At 53.4% G+C, this 24,182-nt stretch overlaps 2 protein-coding genes across 3 annotated transcripts in view; both read left to right on the forward strand.

The window, feature by feature from the left end:
• Window positions 1-2,675: 2,675 nt before the first annotated feature.
• On the forward strand, window positions 2,676-9,332 carry NR1H2 (nuclear receptor subfamily 1 group H member 2). Of its 2 annotated transcripts, XM_047836627.1 has the most exons (10): window positions 2,691-2,892; window positions 3,008-3,142; window positions 3,742-3,803; window positions 3,884-4,015; window positions 4,390-4,680; window positions 4,763-5,040; window positions 5,241-5,420; window positions 6,078-6,177; window positions 8,193-8,401; window positions 8,742-9,332. In XM_047836627.1, exons 3-10 carry the CDS (start codon window positions 3,761-3,763, stop codon window positions 8,886-8,888), a joined length of 1,380 nt encoding a protein of 459 aa, XP_047692583.1. In that variant the 5' UTR covers window positions 2,691-2,892; window positions 3,008-3,142; window positions 3,742-3,760; the 3' UTR covers window positions 8,889-9,332. The 2 variants fall into 2 exon arrangements, with proteins under 2 accessions (XP_047692584.1, XP_047692583.1); XM_047836628.1 differs by lacking the exon at window positions 6,078-6,177 and having other exon boundaries at window positions 2,676-2,892.
• Window positions 9,333-10,690: 1,358 nt separating this feature from the next.
• The window catches only part of POLD1 (DNA polymerase delta 1, catalytic subunit), a 30,403-nt gene continuing 16,911 nt past the window's right edge, over window positions 10,691-24,182 (forward strand). The window contains exons 1-3 of the mRNA XM_047835155.1: window positions 10,691-10,779; window positions 22,225-22,427; window positions 22,790-22,903. Coding sequence (XP_047691111.1) covers window positions 22,226-22,427; window positions 22,790-22,903 — 316 coding nt within the window. The 5' untranslated portion in view covers window positions 10,691-10,779; window position 22,225. The remainder of the gene's footprint in view (window positions 10,780-22,224; window positions 22,428-22,789; window positions 22,904-24,182) is intronic.

Consider the following 24,182-nt stretch of genomic DNA (forward strand, 5'->3'; position numbering starts at 1 on the left):
GGGCCTGTTTTCCCGGCCAAGATCACCTCGGTTCGCCCCCGCCCCCCCCGCCCCTCCCCCCCCAACCTTCCGCCCTTCCTTCCTTTTTTTTTTTTTTTTTTTTTTTTTTTTTTTTAAGCATCCTAGCGCCTGATTTATTCACTCTATAAACCACACGCCCGAAACCTGGAAATGTAAAGCCTTGTGATTATCCTCTATTTGGTATGGGGGAAAACATTTCTGATCAGTCTCTTTTACGTGAATTCCGATAATACAGTTTCATTTGTTTTTTCACATCAATTTCAACGTACATTTTCTGAAAGTCTTAAAAACTTAGCGTATGTGGTATAAAAATGGTTGACTCTACACACGACATTTTTACGTTAACAACAATATTTAATGAACTGTTTTTGGTAATTATGAAGAACCAGTCTCTTCGTGCAGCTGAATTTGCTGCAATCCAATAGGCTTTTTAAAAAAATGTTTTTAAGTAATCTCTACACCCAACGTGGGGCTCAAACTCACAACCCTGAGATCCAGTTGTGTACTCTTCCAACTGAGCCAGCCAGGTGCCCCCGCCCCCAACAAGTATTTGGTTAAGCACCTTCCCCAAGGAAGCAACCAAAAAAATATATATATATCTGTATCATGTATATCTATACCTATGTTTATCTAAATATATATATATGTATAGTTTTTTCTTGCACCCTGTCCCCCCACCTCACTCAGCTCCAGCCACCCTGATGTACTTGCTGATGTACCATGATTTTTTTTTTGAATATGCCAAAATTATTCCTACCTTGTCTTATTGATAACTTTATTAAGACTTGGCCACAATTTTGGAAAAAATTGTATCACCCACGGCAATGTTGCCTGAGGCATTTGAGCTGATGATCCAGCCCTCCTCTGTTAGACTGCTCTGTTGCTTTTACATTTTCAGTAATTCTGTCTTTTGAAGTAAGATCTGACTGCCATATTGTGTCTCTTGTGCACCTGTGTTGAAGTAGGTATCGCTTTATTACAAATTAGCTTCCAGGAGTGCCTGGGTGGCTTAGTCGGTTGGGCGTCCAACTACAGCTCAGGTCATGATCTTGTGGTCTGTGAGTTCGAGCCCCGCATCAGACTCTGTGCTGACAGCTCAGAGCCTGGAGCCTGCTTCGGATTCTGTGTCTCCCTCTCTCTCTCTGCCCCTTCCCTGCTTGCTTTCTGTCTGTCTCTCTCTCAAAAATAATAAACATTAAAAAAATTTTTTTAAAAAACAAATTAGCTTCCATTTATACATCTTTTGTGTTGCAGTTGGTGAGGTAAATGATATTTCATTGCTGGGGACACAGTTCAGCTATATTGTTTTTGGATTTCATTTCAGAATAGTAAGAGAATTACACATTACAAATTACCTGTGATAAAAAGAAATAGAACTAGCCATCAGGGAGGTACAAATTAAAACCACAGTGAAGGGGCATCTGGTTGGCTCAGTTGGTTAAGTGTCCAACTTCGGCTCAGGCCATGGTCTCATTGTGAGTTCAAGCCCTGCATCAGGCTCTGCTAGGGATTCTCTCTCTCTCTCTCTCTCTCTCCCCCGCCCCCTCACTCTTTCTCTCTCTCTCAAAATAAACTTTAAAAATTAAAGAAAGAAAAAACATAGTTCTGGCATACTAGGATCCTTGTTTGAACCTGGCCTGGTTCATGCTTTTTACCTGATTTAATCATAATGACAATCCAATGAACTCTTGTTGGTCTCAGTTTAAAATTCTTTTAATGCTTATTTATTTTTGAGAGAAAGAGCAAGAACGGGGTAGGGGCAGAGAGAGAGGGAGACACAGAATCTGACCCAGGCTCCTGGCTCTGAGCTGTCAGCACAGAGCTAGATCCGGGGCTCCAACTCACCAACCGTGAGATCATGACGTGAGCCAAAGTTGGGCGCTTAACCAAATGAGCCACTCAGGTGCCCCTAGTTGGTCCCAGTTTAGAAGAGGAAACTGAGCAATGGGGAGGGTAAATAGCTTGGCTCAACATCACACAGCCAGGAAGTGAGAGACAATAGATAGTTCAGCCCTTTCCCTGGAACCCCATGTCCATGTAATCACACCTTTTATTGGTAACATACTCAAATTCCACAGCTTCAAGATCATGTGGGAATGGACAAAACAAAGTGTAAAAGAGCATGGTTCATACATTCCAGTTTCCTGAAAATGGATGTATGATCAATATAGATCAGATTATCGAGGGAAGACTTTGGAACGATTCCTTCTACCTATTCAATTACTGTGAGTTTTCTTTAAAAGCTGTTATTTTTCTCTTCTTGGTATGAGAAGGCTATGCCTTTTTTTTTTTTAATTCCTATCAACAAGTGTATTTTTTAAACATATTTTTCCTGGATCTAGGTTTGTAATTAAATTTATTTAAAACCAATAAGCAGCGCGCCTCCAAAATCAGAAAACTTGTTCAATAACCAAAAAATGACAAACATGCTTCAAATCGGCCGTGTGCGAAAAGGAGCTATAGGCTGGGAAATTTATGCCGAGCCAATCCTTGGCCGCACACACCGAGGGGCGCTGGGACGACTTAAAGCCGCCCCGTGGGGGCCGGAAGGTTTGGGACTGACCACGCCCCCCTCGCCGGCCCTGCGTTTGATCGAGCTGGTCCGGAACTCTTCTGTCTGGCCCCGGCGGAGCTACCCCGGAGGGTAAACTTCCGGTGACCGTACGACTTCCGTGCGGGGCAGCCGATTTGGCTAGTCCTAGGCGGACCGGAAGTCCGTCACTCCAGACTACCCGCCCCTTTCCTAAAGTGACGCACGGCGGGGTTGCCGGAAGAAGTGGCGAAGTTACTTTTGAGGGGATCCGAGAAGCGGCGGCGTGCCAGGGGCTACGGAGGAGGAGGAAGAGAAGCAGAGCAAGGGGACCGAGGCAGGTGCACTAGAGTATGGGAAGATGCGGGAGGCGTCCCGGGCCCGGGGCTTCCCGGCGTTCTCCGCGCTGCCCCCGCTCAGCCCCTTTCTCTCCTTCCCCCCCCCTCCCTTCCGTAGCTCGCGCTGTCTCCGGCTGTTTCCAGGGCAACGGGAGTAAGAGACCCCCGCGAGAGGCGGCCCACGGGACCCTCGCGCGCAGCCATGAGCCCCGCCCCCCACTGGTGTTCGGAGAGGGGCGGGACCTGGAGCGAGGTATGGGGGCGGAGCGTGATGGGAGGAGGTGGAGGCGGGGCAGGATGGGAGGGGATGGGGCCGGACCTGGAGGGAGGGGTACCGATGGGGCGGGGCAAAGTGGCGGGGCGGGGCATTGTGGATAGAGTGAGGGTGCAAGCTACAAGGGTCGGGCGGGACCTAGAAGGAAAAGATGGGGAGGAGGTGGGGTCAGAATGGGAGTTGGGGGTGCTTCTTCAGCAGAGGTGGGGAGTAAGAGGAGGCAGGGTGAACTTGGTGGGAAGGGGGAAGTTAGGGCGGAGCACGATTGAAGCAGAAAGGGCAGTACCTGAAGAGGGAGTGGGCAGGATCCGGAGTGGGTGGAGCCTACATGAGGGGCGGGGTCTAAGTGAGGGCAGGGCTTGAGACCCAGCCGGAAGATCTGGAGCAATCGTGGGTGGGGTCTGTCAGAATCGGAGGAGAGGTTTTACAGGGCGGCAGGGGCCTGGGGTGGGGTCTGTGTGCAGTAAAGGAGGAGTCTGGAGAGATGGAAGAAAGTGGTGCATCCTTGGAGACCTGGGGCTGGCCTAACCTGACCCTACCTGGCCCGACAAGGTTCTCAGTCCCCCTATATTCTGCAGGTTGCTCCGTGACTCCACCATGTCCACTCCCACCACCAGTTCCCGGGACACCCCCTTGCCTGGTGAGCGACCCCTTTCCCAGCCCAGTCCCTCTCCCATTGCACACTTGGCAGGAGAAACTCACTGTGCTTCCCTCTCCCAGGAAATGGCCCGCCTCAACCCAGCGCACCCTCTTCTTCACCAGCTATAAAGGAGGAGGGTCCTGAACTGTGGCCTGTGGGTCCAGACCCCGATGTCCCAGGCGATGACTGGGCCCGTTCAGCCTGCAGCGAGGGTGAGATGGGGCCCCGGGACAGGGGCTCGGGATGGATATGGGGGGCCTTGAGGGGAGATCTAGGAAGGGAGAAAGATAAAAAATCAGAATGGGAGGCCCCAGTTTCTTGTTGATTTTTTTTCTTCCGCTTCTTCTTGTCACTTCTTATTCTTTTTTTCCTTCACTTTGCCTGTGAGTGTATTTTTTTCCTGCTTGACATCTTTTGTTGTTATTTGTTCTTTGGGGTTCACACATCTTTCCTTCTGAATTGCCGTCTCCCTGGTCACCCCCTATACACTGGCTCTTTGTGTCTTCTGTGTCGTGGGGATGGCCCTCTGGCTGCTGTTTCTTTTGGGGGCTCTGTCTCTCTCATGGCTTCTCTCCGCCCACCCCAGTCGTCCCAGACCCGGCAGAGGAACCGGAGCGCAAGCGAAAGAAGGGCCCGGCTCCAAAGATGCTGGGCCACGAGCTGTGCCGCGTGTGCGGGGACAAGGCCTCCGGCTTCCACTACAACGTGCTCAGCTGCGAAGGCTGCAAGGGCTTCTTCCGGCGCAGCGTGGTCCGAGGCGGGGCCAGGCGCTACGCCTGCCGGGGCGGCGGAACCTGCCAGATGGACGCCTTCATGCGGCGCAAGTGCCAGCAGTGCCGGCTGCGCAAATGCAAGGAGGCCGGGATGAGAGAGCAGTGTGAGTGCTGGGGAGGGCGCCGTGCTCGCCTGGCCCGTGCCCAGCTCTGGGGCCACCGCTGAGGCCTCTGTGTCCCGAATAGGCGTCCTGTCAGAAGAACAGATCCGAAAGAAGAAGATTCGGAAGCAGCAGCAGCAGCAGCAGCAGCAGCAGCAACAGTCACCTGTGGGGCCATCGGGTGGCAGCAGCTCAGCCTCTGGGCCTGGGGCTTCCCCTGGAGGGTCTGACGGAGGTGGCCAGGGCTCCGGGGAAGGCGAGGGTGTCCAGTTAACAGCCGCTCAGGAACTAATGATCCAGCAGTTGGTGGCGGCTCAGCTGCAGTGCAACAAACGCTCCTTCTCCGACCAGCCCAAAGTCACGGTACTGCCCCTCCCGCAGCCTTGAAGGGTGATGAGGCCAGTTGGGGGAAAGCCATCAGGGCTGCAGCCCAGGGCATGGGGAGGGAACAAGGTTCCAGAGGGCGGGGCCTTGGAGAGGAGGGTCTCCTAGGGCGCATTCTCCTAGGGGCCTCGGGCTCATTGGAGGAATCTGTGAATAACCGTGACCCCCCTTGGCCCTAGCCCTGGCCCCTGGGCGCGGACCCCCAGTCCCGTGATGCACGCCAGCAGCGTTTCGCCCACTTCACGGAATTAGCCATCATCTCAGTCCAGGAGATTGTGGATTTTGCCAAACAGGTGCCTGGCTTCCTGCAGCTGGGCCGCGAGGACCAGATTGCCCTCCTGAAGGCATCTACCATTGAGGTAACGGGCAGCCTTCCCATCCTCAACATGGCCCTTCATTCCTGCCCACAGGGAACCCCAGGGATAAGCCTCAGAACAGATGTTGGGGGAATAGGGATGAGCGAGACCCCTCTGGTGGTTGCCCTCGTGGGGACGATATCCTACAGGGGGACGTCGAAATACTAAACAGAGAGTCAGAGCCTCCCATGAGCCAAGGAGAGAGAGGAAACGGGTTGAGGCTGAGAAAAATTGAGGATTGGCTGGGAGGACGCACTCTAAAGAATGTGCTGAAAAGGCCATTCAGAAGAGTTGACATTTAAACCAAAGCAACAGTAACAAATAAGTATTGAGTTACTAGTGGACCCCAGGCTCCATTCCAAGTCCTGGATAGGTCGCAGTGAACAAAACATGCCTGTCCCCATGCCCTGCAACCACCTGGGGAGAGTATCCTGGGAGGAGGGCGCTGTGGGCGTTGAACCTGGAGGAGGGAGAGCTTGGAGTGTCGGGCGTGCTGACTGCAGGCCGGGGTGACTGAGGGAACGTGCTTGGGGGCAGAGGGGTGAGAGGTGATTCTGGCAAGATTAGGTCCCCCCACGGGCCAAGAGAGGAGAGACCAGTGGCTGCCAGGTCACAGGGACTCGTGGCGCCCCTGCCTCCTCCTCTCCCTGCTGCCCACAGATCATGCTGCTAGAGACAGCTAGACGCTACAACCACGAGACAGAGTGCATCACTTTCCTGAAAGACTTCACCTACAGCAAGGATGACTTCCACCGCGCAGGTGTGGTGGGGAGAGGACTGGGGGGGTGCAGGGCCATTGCCCCTGGGGAGAGGGCTGGGAGGGTGCAGGGCCAGTGCCCCTGCCGGGCCTCTACTGGTGGCAGACCTCAGGCCATCTCGCTCTTGTCTGAGCCTCTATTTTTTTACCTCCAAAGTGGAGTGAGCCAGCCTCAAAATGAGATGAAAATGTATTTATTGAGTGCTGAGTCTGTCCGCTGGGATGCAGTGCGGGATGAGACAGAGGGGTGTGTGCTCTCACAACGGGGCATTTTGATAGGAATTAAGAAAAGACACTCCCTCCTTCCCAAACCTGGTGTCACTGGAGGGAGGCCGGATCTCAGTTCATTGTGAAGTACGCAATCTACGCAACTGTACGCGGTAGGTCTCTGCCATCCAAGAGCACTTACCTGGGGATGTGACCTAGGCAGTGGGCTTCTGGAGGAAGTGCATATGAACCGAGGCCTGAGGGGTGAGATGTATTGCCTAGGAAAAGGAAATTGGGGGGTAACTGCCCACCAGGGAACCCCATGTACCATAAAAGCCTTGTTCTCCCTCAGGCTCGGGCTTCACTCTGTGAGTCCAACTCTCCCCCATCATCTCTTCCCGGGGCACCTCTGTATTTTCCTAACCCCATATTCTTCCTTTCCTCTAGCCGCTGGCCCTCCCAGTCCCCTTTGAATATGAGTGTGGCAGGGGAGCACTGAGCGGGGAGAATGTTTCTGGCAGTGGGCTCAGCACATACAAAGGCCCTGAGGTGGGGGAAGAGCTGGATGGTGTTAGGGAACTACAAGGAGGTCCAGGCATCTGGAACACAGGGAGATGAGGCTGGAGAGGAGGTTCGGGTCCTACCGCTTCCCCCCATCCTCTGCCATTGTCCTCCAGTGCCTCTCCCTGGAACACTGTCGGGGCCCCTCACTGGGTTCTCCCAAGTGTGTCTGTTCATACAGCGGTCGGAAGGGTCGTATTCATAGTTAGCTCACGTCCCTCCTCTTGCTCGCTACCCCTGCATGGCTCCCGTCTCACTGGGAGAAAAGCCAGAGTCCTTGCCATTTTTCACAGGCTCCGAGGGGCCTCTCCACCCCCAGCTCCCTTTGTTCACCCTCCTCCAGCCACACTGGTCTCCTCCCTCTTACTTGAACCCACCAAACATGCTCCCGCCTCAGGCTTTTGCAGTTGCTCAGCCAACGTGGGCGACCACCTCCTCCTGGTTTGCATGGGACCTTTGTGGTGTCAACATTTGGAAGCCTCAAGGCCCAGAAAGCTGCCCAGTCCTGGGAAAAACAGACAGGTGGTGCCCACCTGGAACACTCAAAACGTCCCCGTGACTCATCCCCTCCCCTCCTGGTGGTTTCTCAAAGGTCACCCTACCGTGTGGCCTTCCTACAGCGTCACCCTACACACCGGCCACCTTGTCTAAGATGTTGATTTGATTTTCGATGCCCCGATTACCTTTCCTTGTGTTACCTTGATCCAGCTCACAGACCGGATGGTTTAGTTACACGTTTGTCTGTTGTGTTCCCTCAACCCCCAAGTGCAAGTTCCGCAGGAGGGGAGGCTGTGTCTTCTAAACAGCTCTGCCCCGGGGCCTGCCACACAGTAGGTGCTCAACAGAGTCTGAAAAACAAATGAATGAACTACTCCTGGGGATGAGTTCAGGCCTTACTCCGTGAACATTGGAAGCCACCACAGGGGTGACGCAGTGTGACCTAGGTTTAAAAATCTTTCTTTTTCGTTAGGAGAGAACCGGGGAGGTCGGGAAGGAGGTGAAGGCAGTGATGAGGTAGCAGGAACTACTGAATAAATGTTCACATTCATTACTCATCCCTTTATTCAGGCAGGGGTTAGGGTGCACTTCCCCCGTGCCAGCCACTCGGATGGGGACACAGCTGAACAGAAATGACCAGAAGGCTAGCATTGCTGCCGTGTCCCTCACCCCGCTGATAGCGTCAGGGACCCGGGCTGGGGCCAGTTCGGGGCTGGGGGGAGCTCATCCGGCCCCGCCTCCCGCCCCCCCAGGCCTGCAGGTGGAGTTCATCAACCCCATCTTCGAGTTCTCCCGGGCCATGCGGCGGCTGGGCCTGGACGACGCGGAGTACGCCCTCCTCATCGCCATCAACATCTTCTCTGCTGACCGGCCCAACGTGCAGGAGCCGAGCCGCGTGGAGGCCCTACAGCAGCCGTACGTGGAGGCCCTGCTCTCCTATACGCGCATCAAAAGGCCGCAGGTACGGGAGCCCACCCCTCCCAGGGCCCTGGCGGGGACAGGCAGTCCAGGCCCCACGTGGGGGCCGCCGCGGGCTGAGGTCTTGCCTCCTCATCAGAGCCAGGCCCTGTCTGTTGCCCCCACTGCCCGGCTCCTCTGGCAGCGCCCTGAGCCCTGGCCGGTGTCCTCTTGGCCAAGTCTGTCCTCAGGCCTCTGTCCCGTGACCAAGGAGCCAGGCCCAGTGTAGGCATAGGGGCGGGGCTCCCCACACTCTGCCCGGCCCCTGCCTACACCGGTGGTCCGGTTGGGCTGACCAGAGCCCACCTCCCTCCTGTCCCCCCCCCCCCCCCACCTCCCCGCAGGACCAGCTGCGCTTCCCCCGGATGCTGATGAAGCTTGTGAGCCTGCGCACGCTGAGCTCTGTGCACTCAGAGCAGGTCTTTGCCCTGCGGCTCCAAGACAAGAAACTGCCGCCTCTGCTGTCTGAGATCTGGGATGTCCACGAGTGAGGGGCCTGGCCGCCCTGCCCCACAGCCCTGTACCCTCCAACGCATGGACGTTGTCGCCCCTTCCTCCTCCTGGAGTGGGAAGGAGCCGGGCCTGGGGTCCCATCTTGTGGCTTATAGCACAAGCCCTGGCGCCACCAGCCCTCAGCCCTCGGGTGAGCCCCCATTAGGGTCCAGGAGGCTCCCTCCCTGCCCACTGAGTCTTCCTGGGAGGGCTGGGTGGGTCCTAGATCCCAGCCTCTGACCCTCCTAGCACTACCGGCTGCCCTCCCCACCCAGCTTACACCTCAAGCTCACTGCGCAGTGCACCTTGAACAGAGGGAGTGGGGGGCCCATGGCTCTCCCTGACAGCCTGAGAAACCGCAGGCCCCCTCCCTCTGTTCCTTTTATTTAATAAAAACTAAAAAAAGACAAAAACAGGAAAATAAAGTATGAATAGAAACCTGCCCTGAGCCAGAGTGAGTTCAAGATGTGTGGGGGATGGGATCAGCCACCTGAACCTTGTGTTGCTAGGCTGGTGGAGGGTTCAGGGTGATGTGACTGAGTGTGGGGGTGGGGGAGGAAGTGGGGTGTCCAGGAGAGGCTGACGGCCTTGGGGTCATCTTCCTGTACTAGGTGAGTTGGAGATTGCCGAAGGACAAAGAACACTTAAGTGGATGAAGGGTCAGGCTCTCAGTACCCAAATGTTTCCTGAAGCCACTGGGCAGTGTGCTGGCCGTTCTGGGGATGCAGATGATATTCACGTAACGTGTGTGAGGGGCACTTACTATGTGGCAAACACAATTTTAGGCACTGGAAACACCAGAGAACAAGATAAAGCCCCTCCTGGGAGGTGGCTACCAGTCAGGGCTGGCAAAGGGGGGATGGATGGGGCCAGCTAGCATGGAAGGGAATAGGGGCTTTAATGCAGGCAGCACGTGGCAGCATGGGAGCCCAGAAGTAGAAGGCAGGCAAGTCCTCACACAGGATATCATGTCCCAGGGGGGAACCTAAACCATGACAAGGGGGCTGGGCCCCCAAATTGAGGGGAGGGCGTATGCCAGGTCTGGGAGGTGGGAGAGTCTGGTGATTTCAGAGTAAGGACGGGCTGTGGACATCTCTTAGTCCCTCCTTCTCCTGTGCCAGGCTCCCAAGGGGTCTCAGAAGTGAGCTGGGTGGACAGTCCTGGCCAAGAGTGAAGGGGGTGTTGCTTGGAGGGATGGGCTGGGTACTGAAAGGTGTGGTTTTTCTTTCGAGCAGCTGGGGGTAAGGTGGGGAAGTGACTAGTTACGAGGAGAAGTCCTGTTGCAAGCAGTGTGCCCGGCGCCCCCACGTGTGCCCGCCCTGCGCTAAGTCTAGTTCACAGGTAGGGAAACCGAGGCATGAGACAGAGCTGACCGGACCTCCCCTACACGGGGAGGGCAGACGTCAGGTCTTCCGCCAGCGGAAAGAAGGGCCGTGCGCAAATTGTCCTCTCGCCTTGGCCTTCCGCAGAAAGCAGGCCCGCGAGCCGAGGATACGCGCGATGCCCCCGCGGGCGGGGAGCCGGGGCCGGGAAGACAGCGGGGCCGGCCGCGCCGCCGCGCCGCGGCGCGCATCGAAAGCCGGAATCCGCCGAGCTGCCGTCGGAGGGGGCGTGGCTTAGGAGCAGGCCCCCTCTCTCAAGGCGGGGCGGGGTTTGGCGAGAATATATGGAAAGTGGGAAGAGGCAACATCCTAAATTGGACGGACGGGGCGTGGCCTAGTCCCAGTTGAAAGGAGGGGCGTGGCTCGAATGCTTGTCGGGGCGTGGTCTCGCCCTACTTGGGCGGGAGGGGCGTGGCCCAGGGCGGCGTGCGGCGGCTCTGAGCCTGCGCGCGCCGGAGTCAGGGGTCACAGCGACGTAGGCTGTGGCGGGAAACGTTGTTTGAAGCGGGTGAGTGAGGGGAGAAGGGGGCTTGAAGGGACTCGACTTGGCAGAGAAGGAAGGTGGAAGAGTCGGGCATGTAGGCCTGAGAGAAGGGTTGCGAAGGGGAGCGTGGAGGCGGGAGGGCGCGCGGTAGAGGGGCGAGGGCCAGTGGTTCTGGGCGCGTGCGCGGGGGCGCGCAGGAAGATGATTGGGGCTGGGGGGCCCCTCGGGATGCGGGGGGCTCTTGTGCTGGGCGCCTTGCCCCTGGGGTGAGCTGGGAGATGTACCCTGGAGGATCTTTGGGGCGACGGGATCCCGGACGCAGTGGAAGACTGAATTGGTGCACGTGGTGGCATGCTGATATGCTTTATTCTCTAAATATTGAATACTCCGTGCCAGGCACTGTTCTAGAAGCAGAGGCTACAGCCCGAACAAGTCAGAGAAAGTCGTTGGCTCAGGAGAAGACAGACAGTAGACAAGTGATAAGTAATAACGATAAAGCAACGCTTTCAGGGTTTGATACCTTATCCGAAGTGACATAAAACAGGGTAGCCTGTTTCTTTAGCTGGAATAATCAAAAATCCTCTCTCTGGGGAAGTGACATTTGACAGAGCAGTCAGCCATGCAAAGAAAGATTTGGACAGGGGGACCATCAGGTGCAAAGGCCCTGAGGTGGGAAGGGATTTGGCTCCTATTCCAGGTTCCACAGGGAGCCATGGGAGGTTTTGAGCGTCAGAGCAACATGACCCACCCTGCGCTTTGAAAAAGTCCCTGGGTGCTGATTGAAGATGGGATTGTAGTGGGAACAGGAATGCAAGGAGGAAGACCAGTTAGGAGGCAAGTGGGGACATTGGCTCAGACCACAGTGCTGTCAGCCTCAGGTTGTCTTCGGGGTTTGAGCTAGCAGGACGCGGGGGTGTAAGGAAGAACTCAGGCGGCTGGGGTATGTGGTTTGGCTGGTTGGAGAGAGAAGGCGGAGGCAGAACGGATTCGGGGTGCCACTCTGAGGTGGCAGTGAGTGGGCAGGGTTTAGAGAGAGGCAGGTTGATGATGTCACCTTCTCAGCTTTATAGCCCCACCCAGGCCAGGTTACCTGTCTACCCCCAGCCCTGGCTGCACTTCACCACCCAGGCCTCCTGTTCCGTAGAGACGCTCCTTTCCCACTGAAGGCCTTTGCCACGTTGTTCCTTCTCCTGCGATGCTTTTTCTTCTCTCTTTGGTCCCTTTCACTCAGCCGCTCTCAAGAACAGGCACTTTCCTGGGCACTGGGAAGCCAGTTATAATTCAGTTTGGTTGGGGAGAGGACAGGAGATCTCAATCCAGAGTGCTCTGAGCCAAAACGAGGCAGCACTAGTCTTTGGGAAGCGAGAGAAGCTCCAGGGACTTGGGAAATACTTGGGTCGGTGGCACTCGAGAGGAGTCTAGACTGCCGCACCTTGAAGTGACCTGCGTTCCGGACACCGCGTGAGTGATGCTGGGACCCTAACTTGAGTGAGACCCTGACCCCTGTTTTTTGTTTTTTGTTTTAAGTTCTTAAATTTATTTTGAGAGAGGGAAAGAGAACGTCAAGCAAGCTCTGCGCTGTCAGTACAGAGCCCAATGCAGGGCTTAAACTCACCAACCACGAGATCATGATCTGAGGCTTTTTTTTTTTTTTTATTTTAAGATTTTTATTTTTAAGTAATCTCGGTACCCAATGTGGGGGCTCAAACTCACAACCCCGAGATAAAAAGTCACATGCTCCACCGACTGAGCCAGCTGGGCCCCCAGTGAGGCCTGTTTAAAAAAAAATTTTTTTTTTTCAACGTTTATTTATTTTTGGGACAGAGAGAGACAGAGCATGAACGGGGGAGGGGCAGAGAGAGAGGGAGACACAGAATCGGAAACAGGCTCCAGGCTCTGAGCCATCAGCCCAGAGCCTGACGCGGGGCTCGAACTCGCAGACCGCGAGATCGTGACCTGGCTGAAGTCGGACGCTTAACCGACTGCGCCACCTAGGCGCCCCCAAAAATGTTTTTTTTAATGTTTATTTATTTTTGAGAGAGAGAGACAGAGCGCAAGTGGGGGAGGGGCAGAGAGAGAGGGAGACACAGAATCCGAAGCAGGCTCCAGGCTCGGAGCTGTCGGCACATCAGCACAGAGCCCAGCGTGGGGCTCGAACTCATGAACCACGAGATCATGACCTGAGCTGAAGTCAGATGCTCAACCGACGGAGCCACCCAGGCGCCCCGGTTTATCTTACTGTCCGTCCCCGCAATGCCGAATGAAAACTCTGTGAGAGCAGGGATTTTGTCTTGTCTCCTGCTCTGTCTCATGCGCCCTGAAGAGTGCCTGGGACAGAGGGTGAAGATGGAAGGAACTCACAGAATCTTCACAGAATCTCCTGAGGCAGGTGCTGTTCCCCTCCGACGCAATGACTAGAACCGAGGCCCAGAGAGGTGAAGCTGTCTCCCCAGGGTGTCACAGCTAGCTTGGAGGGTTCAGAGGCTCATCCCAGAGCCCCGTTCTGAGCCAGCACCGCAGACTGCCGGCCTCCAGGGTGTCTGGCGAGGTACGGGGGTGAACTCTCTACCCAGCGAAGGAGACAGACTGGGGATGGATTCCTCTGCTGGCTCGCCCCTGCGCCCTGGCTCACGCACCTAGCGAGGGAAAGGTTAAATAATTGCAAAAGTGCCTGTTCCGTCTGCCCCCTCCCCAGAAAACGACCTGCTTTTCGTGCTTTGGCCTCATCCCTCCTCTGGGCCTCCCTGACTCTCACTCCCCTTGTGGCAGGCCAGGGACCATCTGGGCCTGTGTCTGACTCTCCCGCCAGACGGGAACCCCTTGAGGCCTGCTGCTTCTCTGCGTCCTCAGCATTGCCCGGCACGGGCTTTGGGAAGTGCGTGCTGGGTGAGACTGCCCCCCTGCTTTTCTCAGCCACCTGACTCCTCTGTCCGCAGAGACCCAGCTCCAGTTCAGCTCTTCCAGGAGAGTCGGCGGCCCCCCGGGGCGCCCCAGGCAGCTGGTCCTACTTCCCTTAGTGTACAGGTGCACCCAACCCAGAACTGCTTCAGAATGTGAGCCCCCCAAAACAGGGGTCAGAGGGCACCTGAGTGGCCTAGTCGGTTAAGCGTCTGACTCTGGATTTTGGCTCAGGTCTTGATCACACAGTTTTGTGAGTTTGAGCCCCGTGTCGTGCTCTGCATTGGCAGCGCAGAGCCTCCTTGAGATTCTCTCTCTCTCTCTCTCTCTCTCTCTCTCTCTCTCTCTCTCTGCCTGTGCTCACATGCTGTCTCTGTCTCTCAAAATAAATCTTAAAAAATTTTTTTTAATAAATTAAAGTTAAAAAAAAAATAAACAGGCCTCGCTGAGAAGGTGACATTTAAGCAAAAACCTAAAGGAGGGGAAGGAGGAAGCCATGGGGACATCTGGGGAAGAGTAGGGCAGTGGGAACAGCTTGTGCAAAGGTCCTGAGGTAGGACCAAGCCTGGCACGTTCAGGGAAGAGAGAGGAGACAAGTGGCTGGAGCCAAGTGCACAAGGGGGAGAGGGCAGGAGATAGTGTCTAAAAGGGAAGGGGGTGATTGCGCAGGGTCTGTGGGCTAGCCGGAGGACTTTGCTTTAGCTCTGCATGAGATGGGACCCAGGGGCCACTTCCGAGGGGAGGAGGGATGGGATGACCTGGCATATTCGTAGGGGATCTCTCTGGTTACTGTGCAAAGAGTACACTGAGGGCTCCTCATTCATTCAACACATCGTTCTCCAGCACCTGCTGTGCACCAGGCTCTGTTGTAGACACCCTCAAATGCTTCAGTGACAGGGCAGACCAGATCCCTGCTGGCGCTGGGCTCAGGTTCCAGCAGGGGGAGACAGACACAAAGCAGTGCACAAAATAATGCTGCCAACAACCTCTGAGAACCAGAGGGGCAAGGCTGGGAGCCCAGCGGGGGCTGGGAAGTGCTGAGACTCGGTCCAGTGGCAGTAGAGCCTATGGGACTGACAGGTGTGTTCTGAGGGGAAGGGAGAAGCTGGGGTGACTCCGAGGTGGTTGGCCTGGTGGGAGTTGCCTCTTCCCGAACTGGGGGAGGCTGTGGGATTCAAGGAGCAGGTCGGGGCAGGGGAAGGCGAGGGGCCCGGCTTTGGAGTGTGAGATGCCTGAAGAGACACGTGCTCAGTGAGCAGCTGGGTTGGGCAGGCTGGGGCCTGGGGGGCGGTCTGGGCTGGAGACAGGAAGGGCAGACGTGATCATCGGCATAGAGGTGGCAGTGAAAACCGTCAGATAGAGATGGGACGAGAACCCCGAAGGAGGGAGTGTCACAGAAACCAGCAGGCACTCAGCGTTGTCTGTTTGCCAGTGAAGGGTCGAGAAAAGGAGAGGGCCCCGTGTTTCCCCAGCTCCTGTCCTGTGCCAGGACACACTGGGGCCTCTTTCCTTCTAATCCTTCCTTGCCTATGATGGGGAACTAGCATAGGAACCTCGATTTTGCTCCCGGAGTCCCCTTCCCTCCCACCGCACCCTCCTGGCCACAGCCCGCTGACCTGGGGAGCCACACTGCCCCCCTCCCGCCTCCCTCTGCCAGGCCAGGGCTGGCCACTGCCCCTCTGCCCCACCCAGGCCTCCCCCCCGCAGGTCCGAACTCCGTCTCTCTGGCTGCCTGTATGGCTGGAGCAAAGGCCTCCAGGCTTTTTCCTTCCTGTGGGATAAGCCACCCGTAGGCACAAAAGGAGAGGCTGTACAGGGCCTCCGTCCCCGTTCAAAGTGTGTGTGTGCCCGGTCCCAGCAGCGCTATCCACGATAGGCCAAAGGTGCAGACGCCGCCAATGTGCACTGAGCGACGAACGGATCAACACAACGTGACGCAGCCACACAGTGAGGCAATATTTGGGCGTAAGAGGGAATGAAGGGCTGACACCTTCTGCATCCCGGTGAACCCGGAAAACACTATCCTAAGTGAAAGAAGCCAGACACTGAGGGACACATATTGGAAGGGTCCGTGAATAGGAAAGGCCCAGAATAGGCAAATCCAGAGACAGACAAAGTTGGTTAGTTGGGAAAGTGGGGTGGGGGTGGGCTGAGTTGAGGGGTGATGGCCAAAGGGGTGTGGGGATTCATTTTGGGGTGATGAAAAGGCTCTAAAGTTGACTGTGGTGATGGTCACACAGCTATGAATATACTAAAAGCCATCAAACTATACACTTGAAATGTGTGGGTCACATGGTGTGTGAATTCTATCTCAATAAAACTGTCCCGGAATGGCTGGGTTGGTCGGTCAGTTAAGGGTCTGACTCTTGATTTCTGCTCAGGTCACGATCTCGTGGTTTGTGAGTTTTAGCCCCGAGTTGGGCTCCGTGCTGAAGGCGCGGAGCCTGCTTGGGATTCTCTCTCTCTGCCCCTCCCCTGCTCATGCTCTCTCTCAAAATAAATAAGTAAAACTTGGAGCTCCTGGGTGACTCGGTTAAGTGTCCGACTTTGGCTCGGGTCGTGATCTCACGGTTCGTGGGTTCAAGCCCCACATCAGGCTCTGTGCTGACAGCTCAGAGCCTAGAGTCTGCTTCATATTCTGTGTCTCCTCTCTCTCCCTGCCCCTCCCCACTCACACTCTGTCTCTCTCTCTGAAAAATAAATAAACATTAAAAAATTAAGTAAATAAGTAAAATAAATAAATAAGCATAAAGCTGTCCCATCTTGTCCCTCCCCCCCCCCTCCTGGGAAGCCAGTGTTACCAGTTTATTACCTATCTTTCCAGAATTATGCATTAAAAACAAACATGCTTTTACATATTCTCCCACACACCTTGTAAAAATGTTATTTTTTAAATTTTACATATTTTCCCCCAACTTTTTTTTTTGGTAAGTAATCTCCACACCCAATATGGGGCTTGAACTCACAACCTTGAGATCAAGAGTCACATGCTCCACCAACTTTTGTTCTGAAAAGGCACCCCTCTAACTTTTGTTCTGAAAAATTGCAAGGCTGCATAGAAGTTGCGTGACAGGGGCCCTGGGGGACTCAGTCGGTTGGACGTCTGACGTCAGCTCAGGTCATGATTTTGCTGCTCGTGGGTTCGAGCCCCGCCCTCGGGTTCTGTGCTGACAGCTCTGAGCCTGGAACCTGCTTCCAATTCTGTCACCCTCTCTCTCTCTTTCCCCCTTCCCCCACCATGCTCTGTCTTTCTCAAAAATAAATAAACATGAAAATTTAAAAAAAGTTGCATGACAGATACAACAAAGCCCTGTGTACCCTTTGCCTGGACTCACCAGCTGTTAACCTGCTGCATCATTTGCTTTATCTGGATGCACATACACTTTTTTCTTTCTTTCTTTCTTTCTTTCTTTCTTTCTTTCTTTCTTTCTTTTTATTTATTTATTTATTTATTTATTTATTTATTTATTTATTTATTTATTTTAAGTTTATTTATTTATTTTGTGAGGGAGAGAGAGAATCCCAAGCAGGCTTGATGCTCACTGTGGAGCCTGATGAGGGGCTCAATCTCATGACCTGAATCGAAATCAAGTCGGACGCTAAACCGACTGAGCCTCCCAGGTGCCCCATGTTTTCTTTTTTGGCTGAACTATTCGTAAGTTATAGTCATCATGGTACCTGACCTCCAAAAACTCTAGCAGAACAGTGACATCCTACAGAACTGTGGTTTAATCATAATCAGACCATTTAACCCGCGGCAATACTGTTACCTCATAGACAGTCCTTATTCAGTTTGTCCAGTTTCCTGGTAACATTCTGCGTAGCTATTTTCTTTCTAATTAATTTTTTTATGTTTTTTATTATTTTTGAGAGAGAGAGAGAGACAGCGTGAGCAGGGGAGGGGCAGAGAGAGAGAGACCTGGAATCCGAAGCAGGCGCCAGGCTCTGAAATGTCAGCACAGAGCCCGACACAGGGCTCTAACTCACGAACTGTTAGACCATGACCTGAGCTGAAGTCGGACACTTTGCCGACTGAGCCACCCAGGCGCCCGTGCATAGCTATTTTTGAGATATATATATATATGTATTTTAAGTAGGCTTCATGCCTAGCACAGAGTCCAGTGTGAGGCTTGAACTCACAATCCTGAGATCAAGATCTGAGCTGAGATAAAGAGTCAGATGTTTAACCAACTGAGCCACCTAGGTGGCCCTGCTATTTTTAATTTTTTTTAGCGTGTTTTTATTCATTAGAGAGAGCACGTGCATGTGCGCACGAGTGGGAAAGGGGCAGAGAGAGCGGAACAGAGGATCTGAAGCAGGCTCCACTCTGATACCAGTGAGACTCCACTCGAACTCACAGACTCTGAGATCATGACCTGAGCCGAAGTCAGATGTTCAACTGACTGAGCCACCCAAGTGCCTCTGTTTTTTATTTTTTAATATAAGATCTGATCTGGGGTCATGTTACATTTAGTTGCCAGGACTGTGCAGTCTCTCCTTCAATTTAAAAGTTTCCTGGCTTTCCAGCCCCCACCCTTCCATGCCATTGACATTTTTGAAGATTCCAGACTGGTAATTTTTGCAGGCCAGTCCTTACTTTGGCTTGATTGTTTCCTAATGCAAAGAATCAGGGCAAACTTTTTTTAGACGTTTTTTTTTCCTAATACAAAAAGATAGCAATCTAAGTACACCGTTCTGCATGTTGGTTTCTCTAACAATGGGTCTTTGAGAGCCCTCCACATGAATGCATAGAGAGCTTCCTCATTCCTTTATACAGCTGCATAATATTCCATGGAACAGTCTTCATATAATTTATTTAAACAGTCCCCCAGGGGAGGACATTTAGGTGGTTTCCAGTCTTTTGCCATTGCAAACAATGCTGCCGGAAATAACCTTGTAAATGCAGTTTCTCATATGTGATAGTATATCTATAGCACAAACCCCTAGGTGGGGAAATGGGGCCTTCCAACTTTTATGTTTTAATGGAGGTGGAATTTACATATAGTGAAATGCACAGGTTCTCAAGTGGACAGTTGTGGGTAAGGTACATTTTTGTCAGCCCAGAAAATTCCCTCATGCCCCTTCTCAGTCAGCCTCTCCCTCCTGGTAAGCAACCACTAGCCTAATTTCTAGCACCATAGATTAATCTATTCTAGAACTGTGTAGGGGTGCCTATGTGGCTCAGTCGGTTAGGCATCCCACTCTGGATTTCAGCTCAGGTCATGATCTCACGGTTTGTGGGTTCAAGTCCCACATTGGGCTCTGCACTGACAGCGTGGAGGCTGCTTGGGATTCTGTCTCCCTCTCTCTCTGCCCCTCCCCCATGTGCACCTGTACACACACTCTCCCTCTCAAAAATAAACATTTTAAAAAACAAGTTAAAAAAAAAACTTTGTGTAAATGGCACCACACCATATATACTCTCTCATTTTCAATTGAGGTGAAATTAACCATTTTAAAGCGTAGAGTTCAGTGGCATTTAGTACGTTCACAATATTGTACATCTACCACCTCTGTCTACTTCCAGAACATTTTCATCCCCCCCAAAAGGAAGACCCCATACCCCTTAGCAGTCACTCCCCATTCCTGCAATGCATACTTGTGTGTCTGCCTTCTTTATTTTAAAAAAAAATTTTTTTTAAATGTTTGTTTATTTTTGAGAGAGAGAGAGAGAGAGAGTGCGAGCAGGGGAGGGGCAGAGAGAGAGGGAGACAGAATCTGAAGCAGGCTCTAGGCTCCCAGCTGTCCGCACAGAGCCCGACGTGGGGCTCGAACTCACGAGCAGTGAGATCATGACCTGAGCTGAAGCCGGACACTTAACCACCTGAGCCTCCCAGGCGCCCCTATGCATCTGGCTGCTTCTGTGCAGCATATTTTTGAGGTTCATCCATCCATTGTGTCACTCAGTAGCTGCCTCCTGTCTGATGCTGAGACGTATTCCATTGTATACCATCCTGAACATTTGCCAACAGCACATCCCCAGTCAGTTGAGATTTTTCTGTGCTCTATTTGTTAAGGTCCGGGCTAAGCTGCTGGAACAGAGACCCCACGGCACGGTGGCCCGGGCAAGATACAAGTGTATTTCTCCACATAACTGCCCTCAAGTAGGCATTTCTGCCCCAGAAGCTTGTCAAGGGGACTGGGTTCCTTACATCTTGTAGCTCTGCGTTCTCTGGGGTGTTGTCCTTGACCCCGTGGTCAAGGTTGGCTCACCCCCACTGTATCCATGCTCTAGCCATAGAGAAGGGAGAGGAGGCTAGAAGCAAGCTTCCTTTTAAGGCTGTCCCAGTCATTCCTTCCGTGAGATAACTCAGTAAAGTGACCATCCCTAGCAGTGCATGCTGGGAAATGTAGTCTCTGGCTGGGTTGCCTGCAGCAGCTCAGAGGCAAGGGGTCAGCTGCAAAAGGATGAAGGAGAGACTGGATCTGGGGTTTGGGTGGGGTTACGGGATCCAGAGGTGTTCACTTGAACTCAGGGCAGCTGACCTGTGCCCTTCCTGCCCTCCCTCCCAACTGGGTCTGGGGTCTGCCTTAGGTTCCTATACTCTGTCTAGGACTGGATGCTGGGAGACATAAACTTTTAAAAAACTTCTTTCTTTTTTTTAATCTTAAACTGATGGGAAGATCCAAAGAATAATACAAAGAGCATATACCCTTTACCCAGATCCACGTTTTAACATTTTCCCTTACTTGTTTTATGATTTGTATGTACATAAGCTTTCTTTTTCTCCTGTCTCTACACACATATGCTACCTAAAACAAATTTTTTAATAGCTTGCATACATCATGGTTATTTTCCCGTTAATAGTTGAGTTTTTATTTATTTATTTATTTATTTATTTTGAGAGAGATAGACTGTGCAAGTGGGGGAGGGGCAGAGAGAGAGAGAGAGAGAGAGAGAGAGAGAATCCCAACCAGACTCCCACCTGCCAGCACAGAGCCTGATGTGGGGCTCAAAATCATGAAACCTTGAGATTATGACCTGAGCCGAAACCAAGAGTCGGATGCTTAACTGACTGAGCCACCCAGGCACCCTGAGTGTGCATTTTCTTAGAATATTCTCTTACCGAACCATAGTGAAGTTGCCAACCTAAAGAGGCTTAACTTGAATACAATCTTCTGTCGAACTTACTAGAAGATGTGTACTTTTGTATCAATATATCTTGTCAAAATACGCTCCAAAATGATTTTTTATATGTTGCAATTAAGAAAACATATAAATGGGGCGCCTGGGTGGCTCAGTTGGTTAAGCATCTGACTTCGGCTCAGGTCATGTTCTCGCGGTCCGTGAGTTGGAGCCCCGCGTCAGGCTCTGTGCTGACAGCTCAGCCTGGAGCCTGCTTCAGATTCTGTGTCTCCCTCTCTCTCTGTCCCTTCCCTGCTCACACACACACACACACACACACTCTCTCTCTCTCTCTCACGTGCGTGCGTACTCTCAACAATAAATAGTAAACTTGTTTTTAAAACATCAAGTTTATTTTAAAAAAACCTATAAACATGTATATTGCAGCCTCTATTTGGTTTTTTGTTTGTGTTTACTACATTAGATCCTAGATTACAAGGGGAATACTATAAAGGGCATTTGGGGGCATTGTTAGAGAAACTGGAAAATGGACTCTTTATGTTGTGATTGGATTGTTAAATGTCCTGGATTTGATCACTGCACCTTGCTGGGTATAGAGAATGTCTTTGGGACGCCTGGCTGGTTCAGTCAGTACGGTGTGTGACTTTTGATCCCAGGGTTGTGGGTTCAAGCCCCACTTGGGGCATGGAGCCTACTAAGAAAAAGAGAGAATGTCTTTGTCCTTCAGCAACACATTGTAAAGTACACAGGGGTCGAGGGGCATAATATCTAACTAACATATCTACCTGATGCACAACGCACTCAACTGACTCAGAAAAAGTAAATCATTGGATGATGTGTGCATATTACCTTGTTACGTATGGAGGAGGTAATGAAGCAAATGTGGCGTCAAGCTGACACTTGGGGAATCTGGGTGAAGGGTGTGCAGGTGTGGAAATTTGAACTTATTCCAAAATTAAAAGGGCTCCGTTTCTGTTTTGTTTTTAAGGGGGAGGGAAGCCTCTGAAGTATTTTGAGCTGGGAAGGGACCAGATCAGATTTGTGACTGGCCTGAAGAGGTGCTTCCCGGCCGCTTGTCGAATGAAGGCCCGGGCAGGCAGGGTGACAGGCGGGTGTGGACATCAGAGAGAGAGGTTTATGAAAGGAAGGGATGTGCTAAGGACCAGGTGTGTGAGTGTGAGTGTGGAGGCCCTGCAGACCGGGTGACAAGGGGTTGGCCAGGGGCAAGCAGACAGCAGAAAGGATGTGGAGGGTTTGAGCACGTGAGGAGAGGGTTACACCGAGGTGGGGAGTGGGCTGTAATCATAGTAACTGAGAGTATTTGACACGTGGAATGTGCCACCACCCCGTGAGCCTGCGGGTAGAGGGTCGTGTTACTCTTGAGGCACTCTGGAGAATGGAAAAAAGGCTCACAGTCACGGTTGGTACACGGGGGGTTCAGGAGGAAGACAGGAACCTTCTCCGAGCCGTGACTTGCCCCACAGGATGGATGGCAAGCGGCGGCCGGGCCCGGGCCCTGGGGTGCCCCCCAAGCGGGCCCGTGGGGGCCTCTGGGATGAGGATGAGCCGTCTCAGCCATCCCAGTTCGAGGAGGAGCTGGCACTGATGGAGGAGATGGAGGCAGAGCACAGGCTGCGGGAACAGGAGGAGGAGTTGCTGCAGCCGGCCCTGGAGGGAGCCGCGGACGGTGAGACCCACGGCGGGAACCCTCTGCCGCCCCTCCCCCTCTTGCCTGTGAACCGTGTTGGCCACGAGGCTCACCTGTAACCTCTGACTTCTGGCCCACTTTGAGCTCCGTGAAGTGCCGACCTCTGACCTCACACCAGTATGACTGCCGCCTTTGTTGTCTGCAGCTCCAATTCTGACCTTCACCCTTGACCCCATGACCTCTCCCGAGTTTCCAGCCAGACCCAGAGCCCCGCCTCCACCTGACTTTGTCTGCACATCAGGGGCCACCTGAGAGATCACGGGCTGGGTTGGGCGGGCCCGTTACTTACTTCTGGGGGAGGACCACCATTCCATGTAGCCTGCCTCCCTCCCCCCACCCAGGACAGTTCTCCCCAACGGCCATAGATGCCCGCTGGCTTCGCCCCTCCCCGCCCTCCCTGGATCCCCAGAAGGAACCCCTCATCTTCCAGCAGTTGGAGATCGACCATTATGTGGGTGAGCTTGGTGGTCAGGCCTGGTGGGTGGGAGGAGGGGCCCAGGGCTCCTGGGGTGCAGGCTGGGCCGGGTCAGCACCTCTGGCTTTGAGAGAAGAGATGGACACGGACAGTCCCCGTCCAGGTGGCCAGGGCTAGGAGAGGGAGGGACAGGGCTGTGGGTGCCCGAAGGGGCAGCAAGAGGGAAAGTGGCGGTGCAGGTGTCCAGCGGGGCTTCCTGGAGGTGGGGACTGTCTTCTAACTGAGGCCTGAAGGTAAGAGCCGGCTCCTTGCCGAGGAGGGAGGCGTGCAGTTCGACCTCCGTCCGTCCATCCAGTGTCCATCAGGAACAGCCAAGCATCTGTATTGAGCCAGGCCCTATTCCTGTCAGACCAGGTCCCTGCTCTCAGAGGCTCACCTTCTAGAAGGATAGGCAGAATAAAAAAGGAAATGGAGCCTCAGGTGGCCATGAGGGTTATGGCGGAACATAAAGGAGGGTAGGGGTGCCAGACTGTGCATCTTGGAGGTCTGGGAAAGCCTCTCTGAGGAGGCAACAAGGAGCCACGGGGCGGTCTGGGAAAGAGGGGTTCTGGGCAGAGGGTCCTGAGCAGGCAGCAGGTCTGGAACGTTTGAGGAACAGCGAGATCAGTGTGGTAGGAACAAGGAGCGAGGGGAGGGGGGAGGGGTGGCACATGAGATCCTGCCCGCCGAGGCAAGGACTTCGGGGCTCCATTCTGAGCAGGCTGGAAAAGTCTTTGGAGAGACCCAACCCCAACTCACAGGTTAGAAGGCTCCCCGGTAAGAGAGGGAAGGGACAAGTTACAGGCGGGGAGGAAACAGTGCGTTCCCCGGATCTGAGCAAGAACTCGCGCTGCGAAAATATAAGAAGCATTCAGATCTCGACAGCGAGAAGACAGTCCAGTCCAAAAGTGGACCAAACACCCGGGTAGACAATTCACTGGAGGATACGCAGGCGGGAATAAGCTCAGTGTCACTGGCTGTCAGGGAAACGTAAATGACAGCCATACTGAGACCTGACAACCTATCAGGAGAGCTAAAAGAAAGCCCAGCGACACGAACGATCATCAATAAGGATGCAGAGCCACCGGAAAGCTTGTTTGTGCCCCGCTGGTGGGAACGCTGTGTGTTGCTGCCCCTGTGGGAAACAGTCTGGAAGTTTCCTAGAGTTCAACCTACTCTTCCCCCGCCCCCAGCTTTATTAAGATACAAGAGTTAAATCTGCTTTTTCCATAGGATCAGGCAATTCCAGATATTTCCCCTGAAGGAATGAGAGCCAGGAG

Source organism: Prionailurus viverrinus, chromosome E2, assembly GCF_022837055.1.
Source record: "Prionailurus viverrinus isolate Anna chromosome E2, UM_Priviv_1.0, whole genome shotgun sequence".
In the NCBI taxonomy this organism is placed as follows: domain Eukaryota; kingdom Metazoa; phylum Chordata; class Mammalia; order Carnivora; family Felidae; genus Prionailurus; species Prionailurus viverrinus.

What these genes read in the sequence shown, in the direction of transcription:
- NR1H2 (XM_047836627.1), top strand. Translation starts at nt 3,761, where the DNA reads ATGTCCACTCCCACCACCAGTTCCCGGGACACCCCCTTGCCTG. An exon ending in TGAAGGCATCTACCATTGAG is followed by an intron (nt 5,421 to 6,077) that starts GTAACGGGCAGC and finishes TGCTGCCCACAG; the next exon opens with ATCATGCTGCTAGAGACAGC. An exon ending in GGATGACTTCCACCGCGCAG is followed by an intron (nt 6,178 to 8,192) that starts GTGTGGTGGGGA and finishes CCGCCCCCCCAG; the next exon opens with GCCTGCAGGTGGAGTTCATC.